Here is a 13,349-nt window from a genome sequence, read left to right on the forward strand (position 1 = left end):
GCAAGTGTCTTTTTGTGCGTGTGTGTGTGTATTTCTGCGTCTGTACGTTTGTTTGTGTGTGTGTGGGTGTGTGTGTGTGTGTGTGTGTGTGTGTGTGTGTGTGTGTGTGTGTACATGTACACATAAGCTTAGCCACGACCAAGCTTACCGAGGCTAACTTAAACGTTGCCAACGGTGTATTCTAGGACACTCAATGGTCGTTTTTTTGTGCTGGATATCGATCGTGGATCCTCGCTTTCAGAGAAAAATACAAACCTTTCACAGAGAGTTATAGGCTGTGTCCCAATTCAGGGGCTGCATCCTTCGAAGGACGCATTTGAAGACCGCTTACGTCACAGCGGCGCGTCAAGTGCTGTCCCATTTCGAAGGCTCCTTCAAATGCGGCTGAGATATGCAGCCTTTGTTTCCCGGATTTGGAAGGATCCACCGGGTGGATCCTTCATGGCCCAATGTATCCCAAGATTCATTGCGCGTTGGATTTTTTTTCAGGAATGGCGCGGAGAGAGCGGAAGCGGCAGCTGCAGCGAATACATATTTAATGACAAAACAGTAAAACCATTTTTTTTAATACAAAAGTAAGGTTGGGACCATTTTAAATATGTAACTTTATTGTCAAAGTTCAATGACATTAACACTAGACAAATAACGTTAAACTAATTAACGTTAAGCCAACGTCTTCTCTTCCTCTTCACCCGCCGGCTCCGGCGGTGAATCTTCTCCCACTCCTCCAATGAAAGATAAAACATAACAAATAAAATTATGATTTCTGGCTCCATATTTCTCCTCTGCTGTCCGGTTTGAACCGCAGCTGTCAGGGTTGCTAAGAGACAGGAGTGGCGCGTGGTCACGCAAGGTAAATGATGTTAACAGCTGGTTACGCAATCCGGAAATGCTCTGTAGGCTAGACCATCTCATTTAACAACGCTTGTTCGGCCTTCGGTGTGGCCTTTGCGGTCTACGAAGGCCACACCTTCATAGGCCGCATCCTTCAAAGAATGCACCCCCTGAATTGGGACACAGCCATAGCGTTAAAGCCAATACTTGGTTGCAGTTTTTGGTTTGCAGCTATCACGGAAGCTAACAAGATCATGTTCAAAGAAACAAAGAGATATCCAATGAATTGCTGCCCAATTGGGTCTATGCAAGTTCTATGCAAGTTCTATGCAGTTATTCTGAGAAAGAACCCTTGAGTTGATATATATATATATATATATATATATATATATATATAATATCTAATACTTATGGTTGATGCTACAGCATAGGGTTAGTAGAGTGACTTATTCCCCTATTTAACCACATTGACACTACTACAGCAATGGCTCATGTGACATAGTGGCCTCTACAGAAATCAAGTTTAACAACAGCACAGAAAAATATAACACTAAATGGTAACATGGGGTACATTGTAAATGCACCCCGATAGTTTGTTTTAACGACATAAAAGTATTTAAGTACAACATAAAAGTATGTAATACTGCTCCAAAAAAGTATATACATTTTTTTCTTGCCCTCTTGGGGGCTTGGGTCAGGGGGGTGTCATAAATATTTGGCCTGTTAAGCCCTTTGAGACTGTAATGGTGATTAAGGGGTATACAAATACAATTTAATTGAATTTAATTATTATTCTTTCACATATGCAAAATAGGTCTGAATATATATCATTCAGATCAGCTTTGGGGATTAAATCCTCTGTTGCCACTAATATCAGACACAGGCTTAGCCAGCATTTCAGGGGTTAAAATGTCTTCTAGTGTTGAGTCTTAGAGGACAAAACTGATCTGGGTGAACAAATCATCCAAACAAAACAACCAAAACAACCATTGCTAATATCATTTGGCAAAATTACTTTACTGATTCTGTGAAAGAACATTTAGCGTGAGTGCGCCTGCCACAAACGTCAACAATGACTAAAAAGCACTTAGGTCTTTTGTAATCAATGTGCATCTGCCAGTATGGAGTCTGTGGACAACATAACTGTGAAATGGCCCAAGACGTTTTAACCCCTGAAATTCTGATCGGGTCAGTTGTTAAATGACATGGATCTTCATAGACCATCCTGAATTTGGGTGGCACAACATGATTTAACCCCTAATTCACCACAATTCATTCAATATAGACGACATATCCAAAAGACAGAATCCAAACAAGGAACTGGGTTTTCAGAAATGAATTACTGTATAGACATGAAATCTGCTTTGGGCCATGCTAAAGTATCTTGAAAAACATTAGAGGTACATATTGACAACTAGGATGTTCGATGGCGACTACTTTCTGTCTTTAACCTAATCTAAATCAAAAATTTAGGCAATGCTGTAAATCCATTGGATTTACAGTAGGTGAGTATACAGGTACAGTATATTCATGTCACAAAACAACCCACCCTTTTAAAACAGATCTGAATACACCTGTAGAGAGACACTTGTTGTAGTCATAACACTGATATTGAACATAAAAATATATATTTTCCTAAATGTAAGGTTTTACGTGTATGCACAAGCATGTTTTTTGCATGTACAGGTGTTTGATGTGTGTGTGCATGCAAGTTCTGAGTGTGTGTAAGTGCTTCAATGATATTGTCCTAAACAGTCTCCCATACTTCTAGGGTCCTCTCACAACTCATAACAATGAAAGGACAAACAGCACCCCTAACTCTTAGAAATAGATCTTACCATCACACATACACACACACACACACACACACACACACACAATCTCACTTTCTGTCACACACTCACTCACACATGCATGCACGCACGCACGCGTGCCCACACAGACTCTCACTCTTTGTTGCACACAGCTTGCTCACACACACACACACACACACACACACACACACACACACACACACACTAATCCTCTTCTCTCTCAGAGGTGTCTGGTGACTGTTGAACACACTGATGGCAACTGTTGTCGAGCTCCTCCCTTAATTATGGAGAAGAGAGAGGGAGGGAGCGGGGAGAGGCAGGGAGAGAGAGAGGGATGGAGAGAAACACAGAGTGAAAGAGGGTTAAAAAGGGAAGGATAGAGAGTAACAAGGGAAGGGGAGATTGAATGAAATGGAGGGGGGGAGGAGAAAACAGAAAACGAGAAGGGAGAGTGGTAGTAAAATGGGAGAGAGGGAAGGCGTAAGATAAGACAATAAGACAATAACAAAGAAAGGTGTGCAATAGATACAATTAGATACAGAGAGAAAGTAGGGGGAAGGTAAAAACAAAGAGGAACAGATAGAGAGGAAGGATTAAAGAGATAAAGGGAAAGAGAAAGAGAGCAAGAGAGAGAGCAACAATTAGAGTGACAGAAAGCAAGGGAGACAGAGAGAGCGAGAAAGAGAGCGAGAGAAAGAGAGAAGAGAGGCATAGTAGAGCGAGGGGGGAGAGAGCAAAAATTAGAGAGTGAAAGAGCGAGAGAGAGTGACAGAGTAAAAGAGAGAGAGAGAGAGAGAGCAAGAGGGAGGGAGGGAAAGAAAGAGAGAGAGGGAGGGTAAGAAGTGAGGCTGCAGCCCACCAGCAGTCTCCCCAGAGGCCTGTATGCAGCCTGCCTTGCCTCTTCTGCTGCAGCTCAGTTCAGACCTGGCTCTCAAGCAGACCCTGAGCAGCCTGGACGCCCCCCGCCCCCCAATCTCGGTGCCCTCAGACCCTCAGAGAGCTAACTTCCCCACTGTAGTCTAAACCTGCATCTCTCTCAGCCTAGTCCCGCTGGTGACCAGACACCAGGCTACTACTGCAACAACTACAAACACCAGAACCAAGACCACAAGCAAGACCACAAGCGCCACTTGTTCCGAAGGCTGGAGTTGGAGGTGGAGGACTGTCGTTTGGGAGGTGCTGCTGTTTGTGCCATGCCTGATACTACAGCAGGCGGCCCCAGGATGGGGCCGAGGATGGGGACGGCGGCATGGGTGCTGACCCTGGTCCTGGTGAGCGTGGGCCCCCGGCCGGGCCTGGCGGGCTGCCCGGCGGCGTGCCGCTGCTCCTTCGCCATGCTGCAGTGCCTAGAGGCAGACGGCATCGCCAGCGTGCCCGCCCTGGCCCCACAGGAGAGCGAGAACGTCACCGAGATGTGAGTAGCCCCGCAGAGAGGTGTTTTCACGGCCGGCCGTCGGGGGATGTGTGGTCAGGTCGCTCACTTTAGCGACGTACGCGCTCTGCCCGCGTGGGAGCACTCAGGTAGTTTGTGTTGCGTTGTTTTGTTTGTTACTTGTTTTATTGCGTGAGTTAGTATTTGTGTTGTTTGGTGTGAGTTACAACTTATTTATTCTTTTGCGAGTCACCACTTGTGTTGTTTGGTGTGAGTCACCACTTGTGTTGTTTGGTGTGAATCACCACTTGTGTTGTTTGGTGTGAGTCACAACTTGTGTTGTTTGGTGTGAGTCGGTCCTCTGATTGTTTGGTATTAGCTAGTAATGTTGTTTGGATTGAGTTCGTTCTTCTATTTGTTTTGAGTCAGAACAGTATAGTTGCTGCTGTTGTGGTAGCTGTAGTTGTTGTGTGGAGTCAGTAATGCTGTGTGGTTTACCGGCATGTGCTTTGGATGTGAGTCATGTCTTGTTTGGAGTGTCATTAATTATCTGTGGTTAATACAAGTGCTGTTGTTTGGTTGGTGTGCATCCGATTTTGTTTGATGTGGGTCACTACTCTGTGATTCAAATAAGTAATTTTGGTTTGGTGTGAGTAATCTTCTCTATTGTTTATGTAAGTACTTTTGTTTGTCAGAACTTTCATTCGTTTGAATCAGAATTACTGTTTGATCTGAGGTACAATTTGCTTACAAAAGGTACTTCCTTTAAATTTTTTGGATGTAAATACAAAAAAAACTATACACCAGTACTTCTGTGCGGTTTAAAAAAGTACTCCTGTTGAGTGTACACCACTGCTTCTGTATGGTTTAATGAAGTACTTTTGATGGATGTAAGTCAGTACATGTGTTTGGTGTACACCAGTACTTCTGTTAGAAGTACGGTTTAAATACATACTTTTGGTAGGTGTCCTTTTGTGAGGTGTAAGTCAGTAAGCGAGTGTGGGTACCTCTGTTGCATTTAAACACCTTGGTGGCATTACCATGCCAGCGAGCGCTCGTGCTCAGCTTATCAATACAGTGTTTTACTGCTGCTGATCGGGGCTGGCTCAGAGTGGCTCATGGGACCTCTGTCTCTGATCCATGTGGCCAGGGGCTTTGCATCCCCGTATAAAGGTCCAGTCACTCACGCTAAGCATCTAGCTTAGCACCACCACAGTACTATTGTATAAAGAAGGACCCAGCAGTAAAATACCAATTGCTTTGGCAGAAACGGCACACGTATCTTTGAGGAAGTAAAACATCAGGTTAATCATTTTAAGTGATGATAAATCCATGGCATCAGGTTATAGTTCAGTATTTGCCATCATGAGAGCCATCAATAGCTTATTAGAAAATTGATTATGGATCGCTATATTTCATTTTAATCCAATTCATTCATAATTCAGTACGTTGAGCGAGTCTAGCGGGAGGCAGAGGATGTAGACCTACTGCATCCTATCATATCCTAGGGCTGAAGCATTCCTATGTGGTCGTATTATCTGTTTCATTTGAAAGGTTACATTTATATGCATGCTTATTTACTGAAGCACACAATTGGTCATTAAAAAAAATAATAATAATAAAAAAAAAATGTTGAGGATAATACTTTAATTTGATCTGACATCGATAACTTACAATCTCTCCGACATCAGATATTCCCTGAAAACTGACTGATGTCAAACTCTTTAAACGTTTCTAAATCAAAATTTGACAAATGGGTTATGCTTTTGGGTTTTTAATGAATAAATAACAAATGCAGAAAGGTATTTTTCAATTACCAAACATCTGCTATAATTTCCATTCCTACAAGTCTAGGAAGACCTGGTCAGCATGATCAGTCTCAGTCTGTTCTGAGCATATGTTAGTCCCCCCCCCCCCCAACCCAGAATTACTGGGGTCCCAATCTCCTCCAATTATAAACTCATGTTAAAAGTGCAGTTCTACCTGCCAATATTTGACAATTAACATCCTCGCTAGCAGCCAAACAACATAGTGGTACAAAAGTGTCCAGTTGCAGTAGTTGATTGCTTGTGACTTTTCTTCCAAGAAACATTTAATCACCAGACACACACAACCATGCAGGCCAGTGTGTGTGTGTGTGTGTGTGTGTGTGTGTGTGTGTGTGTGTGGTTTCAGTGCGCGTGCGTGTTTGTGCACAAATAGTGAATCAGTACACATCACCTGTTGTTGGTAATGGAAGCACTTAACTTGAGGAAAGCAAGGCATGTAAAACACTCGTTCCCAAAGGTGTTTAAATGAGGCAAGTTTAGCGTTTATACATCAACGTCAAATGTTCAGACTATGTGAATAAAGACCAGGGCTAGCTGTGATTGTCAAGTTCTTATGCAACTTGTCCACCACGAGAAAGAAAAGGAAAAGAAAATCCTAAATGTCACTCTCGCCTGCACAGCGTTTTTCTCCCCTCTCCGCCGTGCTGAACGGAGCAATTAGCCGCTAATAAAGGAGCAACAACATCTGTGGCAAATGACTCAAGTCAATTTCCTTCCATTCTCTCTGGCTCCTTTCAACAAAAGAACCCCCTTTATCCAGCAATTTCTCCCTCCCCTCCCCTGTCCAACACTCTTCCTCTCTGATACCGTTCCTCTCCACCCTCTCCTCTCTCCCTGACCCCCCACACACACCCAGCCATACTCCAGGTGTGTCCGCAACTTTTCTCAGAGAACCATTCAATCAATGTGCTCCTGAGGGAGCTTCTGTTTCCCGCCATGTGGGGGACGTGTGTGTGTGTATTGGCGGCCCACGGCGGGCCCATGGGCCTTACTCGCCATCTTGGCTCTCAACGGTAGCTGTGTGAAATACATAATTTGTCAAGAGTTATAAATGCAGATTTAAGAATTTCCAGCATCCCCCCCCACCACCACCACCCGGGAACAATAGATACAATAACCTACTTGGCTCTATCCAATAAGCATGGCTAATGGGGAATCCTGAGCCCACCGGCACGGTAACCACATTACTGCTGTAAGGGTCAATCCTAGCAGAGTACACATGTTTACCCTCTGTCAGCAACACAGTGTCTGGTTGTGTGTCAGCAACATACGCTGTCTGGCTGTCTTACTGTCTGTCTCCTGTTAGCAGCACATTGAATCTATCTATTTATCCATCCATCCATCTAGCCATCTATCCATCTATCTATCTATCTATTTCACTACTGCCTTCCCACCAATGTATCTCCTAATAAAATAAATGGCTCGATCTCCCCCTCTCTTGCTGCAACAGAGGGTCAGAATCTCTGTCTGGAAAAGCAGGCTGCTCAGCATGCATGGAGACAGACATGATCAGCCAGTCCTTTCAGAACTGTTTATGGAGCAGCATATACCTTGGCCCTGCCGCTGGGAGCTTAACAAACAGTGCCTACACTCTCTTCAATGTGGCTCCCTATGTTTTTACATAATTAGAGGAATTCAGATTGAATAGTGAGCAAAGTTTAGGACTGACGCTTCAATACTGTTAGCCTTGTGGAGATGCGTGATGTGGAAACATCCCGGTGCCTTGCTCATCACTCATCACTTGAATATTTTCACTTCAGTCACTTTCATCGGCTTGTGACCTCACAAATGGAGCTCACATTCCTTGTGCAAAAAAACATTTAGCATTAGGCACTTTTATCCAAAGAGACCTACAAGATAGGCTGAAAACAACTTTATGACTGTAACAATATAACCTTAGTTATAATAACTTTAAGGGTGCAAGTGCAAAAACATTTTACTACTCACTAATGCTCATTTACGTACATAAAGCTCTGAAAAACACTGAACTCCACCAGTGCAGTTAAGACTATAAGACAAGTAGAAGTACAGGGCATGGATGAGTTATCTGTCGTGTCTGCATAGCTCTGCAGGTAGATGTAGATGTAAAGTGACCCAGGAGGAGGTGGAAGTGTTTCCCGCTAGTCTGTCTGGCATCTCGCTAGGAAAAGGTTTTTCCAGCTCAGCCTCCCCACAGTTCATTAGGCCGGGACATGAGCTTTATTGCCGATCAGGTGGGAACACCTTGTTATTGATTAAGCTGTTTGTTGTAATCATATGATATTGTTGTGCTACGCACAGAACTATCTGTCTCCTGAAATCGTTGCTCCAATTGTTGCTTGGCAGGGCAAGATGGTGTCTGACAAGACTCTGGGTGTTTGAGTCCCAGCCAAAATGTTCTGGCTTCGTAATGACCAATCTTTTGTATTGACTGTCTAACCCCTCGCTGCTCCCTAATGACCTGTCTCTATATTCACTATCTTACCACCTGCTCTTTATTCAGTGTCTCACCCCTACCTGCTCCTTAAACATATGTCTCTGTATTCACTGTCCAACCCCTCCCTGATCCTTAAGGACCTGTTTCTGTACTGTCTAACCCCTTCCTTCTCCTTAATGACCTGTCGGTATTCACTGTCCAACTCCAGAATGAATCAAAGAATGGATGAATGTATGGATGGATGTTTAGATAGATAGAATGGATAGATGAATATGGATGGGTCAATGTCAAACTTATCCACACACCCTTTTTATTTTTCATTTCAGAGGTTTGCCCAAACCTTTGAAACATATTTCCAACACTCCTGTTTGGAGCTGTTTGTGTGCATCTTCCCTTTCCCACTGCAAGACTGTTGATTATTTCTTTGTACAGTAAATGCTGCAGAGGACAGCAAGTGGGAGGCCATGGTGTGTTTAATCATCAACAAACCCTCCTCTTCTCTGTTTGACCCAACAGATACATAGAATACCAAGCTCACCTGGAGAACATCACAGAGCTAGACCTAGTCTACTACCGGGAGCTGAAAAACCTGTGAGTAACCTTTCCAATCTGTTTGTACTAACCTGTTGATGTATATGTATACAGGTACTTTATGTAACATGTGAGGTGTTTGTTCTGTCTCCCCACACATTGGCCTGCCCATAGCATGTTGAATTAGAGGGAATCAAGGGAATCAAGCCCCACATGGCAGTATATTAAATACAAGAGTCAGAATGTTCTGTTCTCAATTTGTTCTCTTGATCCGTCCTCTGTTCAACAACATCACATGAATCTGTTCTCACCGGCTTCTCCCCTCTCTCACCCTTCCCTCTCTGGGCCATGCCTCTTAAAAGCTAGCTGTTGCTGTTTAGATTGCGTGAGATCATATCATTTCAGTGGTAAAAATTGAAAAGGTTAGGTCAGTTCTGCCAGCCTAGTGGTAGTGGAATGGAAAGTAATATATATATATATATATATATATATAAAATATAAGATAAGATCAAATGTAGGCCTGCTTTATAAATCCCAGATTGTAAATTAGGCAGAAAGTATTAAAAATAAATAATTTGTAAAATAATCAATATAAAAAAGAAGAAGAAGAAAAAAATATATATATCATATATAGGCCTATAGGCATATATAGCCTACTGAAACTATATGTAAATAATGTTGAAATAAATGTAAACGTAAAAAGTCACAGACAATGATCCTACTTGTACCTAAATAAAACCATGCATTGTGTGAAATAAGCTTCTTGGAGCATGGACTCTCAGTAGGCTACTCAAAGACACACAAACCAAAAAGCACAATATTTGCTCTGAGGTTAAGTGGAGTAAATCTATAAAGGACATACTTATAGTCCACCCTCATATTGTCCAATCAAATTGTTTCCCTTCAGAAGGCCATAGGGGTAATTAGAGACATATTATATACAATCGACTCTAATCCCCTCCACGCTTGTAGAAAAGACCTCCATACAAACCCTGCCTTTTGCCGATGTATTGTAATTTAAGGACATTATACCTCCTCATCACAATCGCTCAATATTTTTAAAGAAAATCTTAAAACATAGCTAGCCAGTTTAGCTTGTGATTCCCTGTGTATTTTGCTGTAATTGTAACAAATCAGTGTTCCAATTATTCATTTGATTCCCTTGTTAAGCACTGTTTTGCACAGAAAGCCATTTGATGTGATGAATAACATTGTTCCTCCTCCTCCACCTCCTGTAGCACGGTCACATTCTGTAAACTACGCCTCATTTCCCCCGGAGCCTTCCAGCACAACCCCAAGCTGCAGTATGTGTAAGTAGCTTGTGAATCAAACATAACTACACAAACACAACATCTTCCTATCATGAGCCCTCTCTGGAGGCAAAAGAGTCAAGTAGTGGTTAGGGGGTTTGCTCCCAGCCTAAAGGTTCTGGGTTCAAAGCCCCAACGTCCATATTAATAAAACAGCCATAGGATAAAAGCCTCTATGATGTTGTGAGTGCTGGCTAGGGAGGGGAAGGATTAGCCCTTTGTACCTGTCAATCAAATAGCCCATTATGCTGTTTGTACGTCGTTCTAATCTGGCAACTGAGTACAAAGAGAGTTCTGTCCCAAGCCGGGGAATGGCTTAGTTAGAAAGCAGTTCTAGCTAGTTTAGTTTCTCAACATCAGATCGTTTTGTTGTAAGTTTTTGCAATCTGTGGGCCTTGGGATATCGTTCAATCAGTCGGGAGACATGAATGTTGACAGTGCACACAAAGGCCGATCTTATAAGTTTGTTATGTTTGGACGTTTCATTAAGTACACCATCATCATCCCTCACCACTTGTTATGGTTTCCCCCAATGGACGTTTATCTGATAAACACATTGGCATCTGATCTGACATTCAAAAGGTGCTTTTTCACATTTTAATCAAAATCAATGTTCTAAAGCAAGACAGGACTATTCTTCAGACACCTGTCCGTCTTAAAGGTTAGGCTTTTTTAATTTTTTGGTCAACCCCAAGCCTACTTTCCAGTAGACAGCCAGCATATTGACAGTAGCCATGACAACTTGGTCTTTCATTTGGCGAGTAACTTACTCTTCTCTAAGACTCTTTAAATCTTAAATCCTTCACAACGTGGTTGCCACGTCCCCTTCACTGTAGGTGAAGGGGACAGAAATTTTCGGGGGTTGTGTGTTGAGGGGGACGAGGGGGGTGGGGGGGGTGAGAAATTCGAGACAGGCATTCAACAGTCACCTTTTACTCCCTCGCACAGGCGTATTATCGACAGCTGATGCATAATAAATACACTCCACTAAGGGTCCATTATCACTTAATCAATACCCGAGTGTGGGGATGGGGCGGTGAGGGGGTGAAGGTGGTGATGGTGTGGCGGGGGGAGACAGATGTGTCTCTTAGATTATCAAACAGCTCGGCCCGGTTGCTCCTGCTTGGGAAACCCACCCGCTTGTTTGCTCGCCCCTGTATTCATTTAGCAGACGCACCGTACAAACACACACACTATTCCCCCTTTCTTTGGCCTTGGGTCTAACCTCCATGTAACCAGCGCTGGAGGAACGGTAAGGGTATCATCCCGGCTTCTCCACCCTCTGCCCCCCCCCCCGCCCGCCCGCCCACCCCGCTGGTAATGGATCAGACCCCAACGGCCCCCACATCTGACATGAACTTTCGGAGGGCAAGGAAAACAAATGGTTGATCCTCGCCGGGTATCGGGTCGAACCCTGCCCGGCTCCATATGTATCGGCTTCCACGAGGGGCCCTCCCCTGCTGTCGCCTCCTGAGGCCTCTGAGGCTGGGGAGCCGTCCTCTGCCTACTGCTGCTGTCCTGCTGCTCTCCGGATGGAGAGGAATTAGAAAACGACATGCAGTGTGAATGCACTGTTATATATTCACAAAGCAGCAATTAAAAAACTGACTTTTTGAATTGTGAAAAATCGCCTTTTTCATTGTTTCCCGAGAAGCTTTGATCGACAACTCCCTGTTTGTTTCTTGAAAATTGATTCTGCTGTGAATTGATTTACTTTATCTCCATACAGATCGCACAACAGCAAAGAAATACATCAGAATCAAATCAGAAATAAATAATTAAGTAAAAAGATAAAATAAAATAAAAAACAAAATCCATCAGTTGACCAAGCTGCTCATCAGCGGTGAGGTGTTTTAAGCAGAGGTAATCATAGGGGGCGCGGTGATGAGCTCCTGCTGGGACCGTGAACGCCCCCTCCCCCCCTCCCCCCCGTGCTCTACGTGAAACATGGCAGCAGGGCTATTAGATGAGAGCCCGTTCAGAAGCTATTAACAGAGGGGTTTTTTTTTCGCAGGCTCACATTGTTCTGAAGCGAGCAGTTGAGTCTCAGTATTCCTACGTCTTTAATGAGGTCTATAGATGGAGCGATGGGGTTTTATTTATTTCTCCCTCTACAAGTCCAAGTGCTCTTTTTATTTTTCTTTACAAACTTTACTTTTGACTTTTCATTTAATGGAGAAAAAAAAGTTATATAAAGAGCTGGGTTTTAGGCTTATCGCAAAACTAGTGCAGCTGTATAGTACAACTACTATAACTATAATCGAGATGCAGAGTTTTTTCCTGTTTTTTTGAAAATCTAAGTGTATTTTTTTTCCACGTTTTACCATTTTACCTTCAGATCCAGATCTACTAAGGAAAAAGTAGTTTAGCAATTTAAATTAGTTAGAGTAAGTGTGTCTTTGTCACCCAACAAATGATGGAATCACATCCCTCCTATAGTCTAGACACACTATTTCATCTGGAAGTAGGCTAGATGCCACTGGCACACCAAAGCTCAAAGCTGTCTCTCATTGTTCTAAATCCCTTTACACACAGGTTTACTGTTCACATAAAGAGCAGGGAAACTTTTCCTCACCAGTCTTTACCAAATAAAAGACAGTTTGCCATGTTTCTCATATGTGGCGCTGCAACAATATTTGCATTCCAAAAACAGTTCAGGCTACTTAGTTGGTTGTCAGGGCTCATCATGTGCAATAATCACAAGGTTCAGGTCTGATTCAGCTTCTCGGAAACACAAACAAACAAGGACAAAAAACATTTCAGGGCTCTGTCCATCGAGTGGTGAAAGCATTTCAGTGAAAATATTTAATAAATCTGTTGTTGTCTTTGAAAGCAGCGCCAGGAATAGATTTCAAAGCTTGGTTCCACCTGAAGTTGTGAGGGTGCACTGAAGAACCGTTTCCGAGGTTCCGTGGTTTCTTTCCTGCTTTTTTCATTTGTATATTGTGTGTATTTTTGTTTTCATTGTGTGTATCTGCTTTGTTGAGAACAAGAGCCTCTACCTGGAACATCATGCAACTCCAGGCGAAGGATAGACCCACAGTTTGGCGGCCATTTTAACCCGGTTCTCCGTCTCTCTGTTGTCATAGAAACCTGGCGTCCAACGTCCTGGAGCACATCAGCTGGAGAGTGTTTCACTTTCTCCCTCTACTCAACCTGTGAGTCACCAAGTACTTTCAATCCACTCTCTATCACTAGCACTATCACCATCTCTATCCATCCACTCTCTATCACTAGCACCAT

The 13,349-nt window shown here is 43.2% G+C and overlaps 1 protein-coding gene across 1 annotated transcript in view; it reads left to right on the plus strand.

Annotated features, from left to right (window-relative positions):
• Positions 1 to 3,836: 3,836 nt before the first annotated feature.
• The window catches only part of ntrk1 (neurotrophic tyrosine kinase, receptor, type 1), a gene marked incomplete at its 3' end in the record, with an annotated part of 29,654 nt that continues 20,141 nt past the window's right edge, over positions 3,837 to 13,349 (plus strand). Inside the window, exons 1-4 of the mRNA XM_084471468.1 lie at positions 3,837 to 4,062; positions 8,782 to 8,856; positions 10,035 to 10,106; positions 13,196 to 13,264. Coding sequence (XP_084327594.1) covers positions 3,842 to 4,062; positions 8,782 to 8,856; positions 10,035 to 10,106; positions 13,196 to 13,264 — 437 coding nt within the window. The 5' untranslated portion in view covers positions 3,837 to 3,841. The remainder of the gene's footprint in view (positions 4,063 to 8,781; positions 8,857 to 10,034; positions 10,107 to 13,195; positions 13,265 to 13,349) is intronic.

The sequence above is a fragment of the Micromesistius poutassou genome (assembly GCF_964030765.1).
Source record: "Micromesistius poutassou genome assembly, chromosome: 8".
Lineage (NCBI taxonomy): Eukaryota > Metazoa > Chordata > Actinopteri > Gadiformes > Gadidae > Micromesistius > Micromesistius poutassou.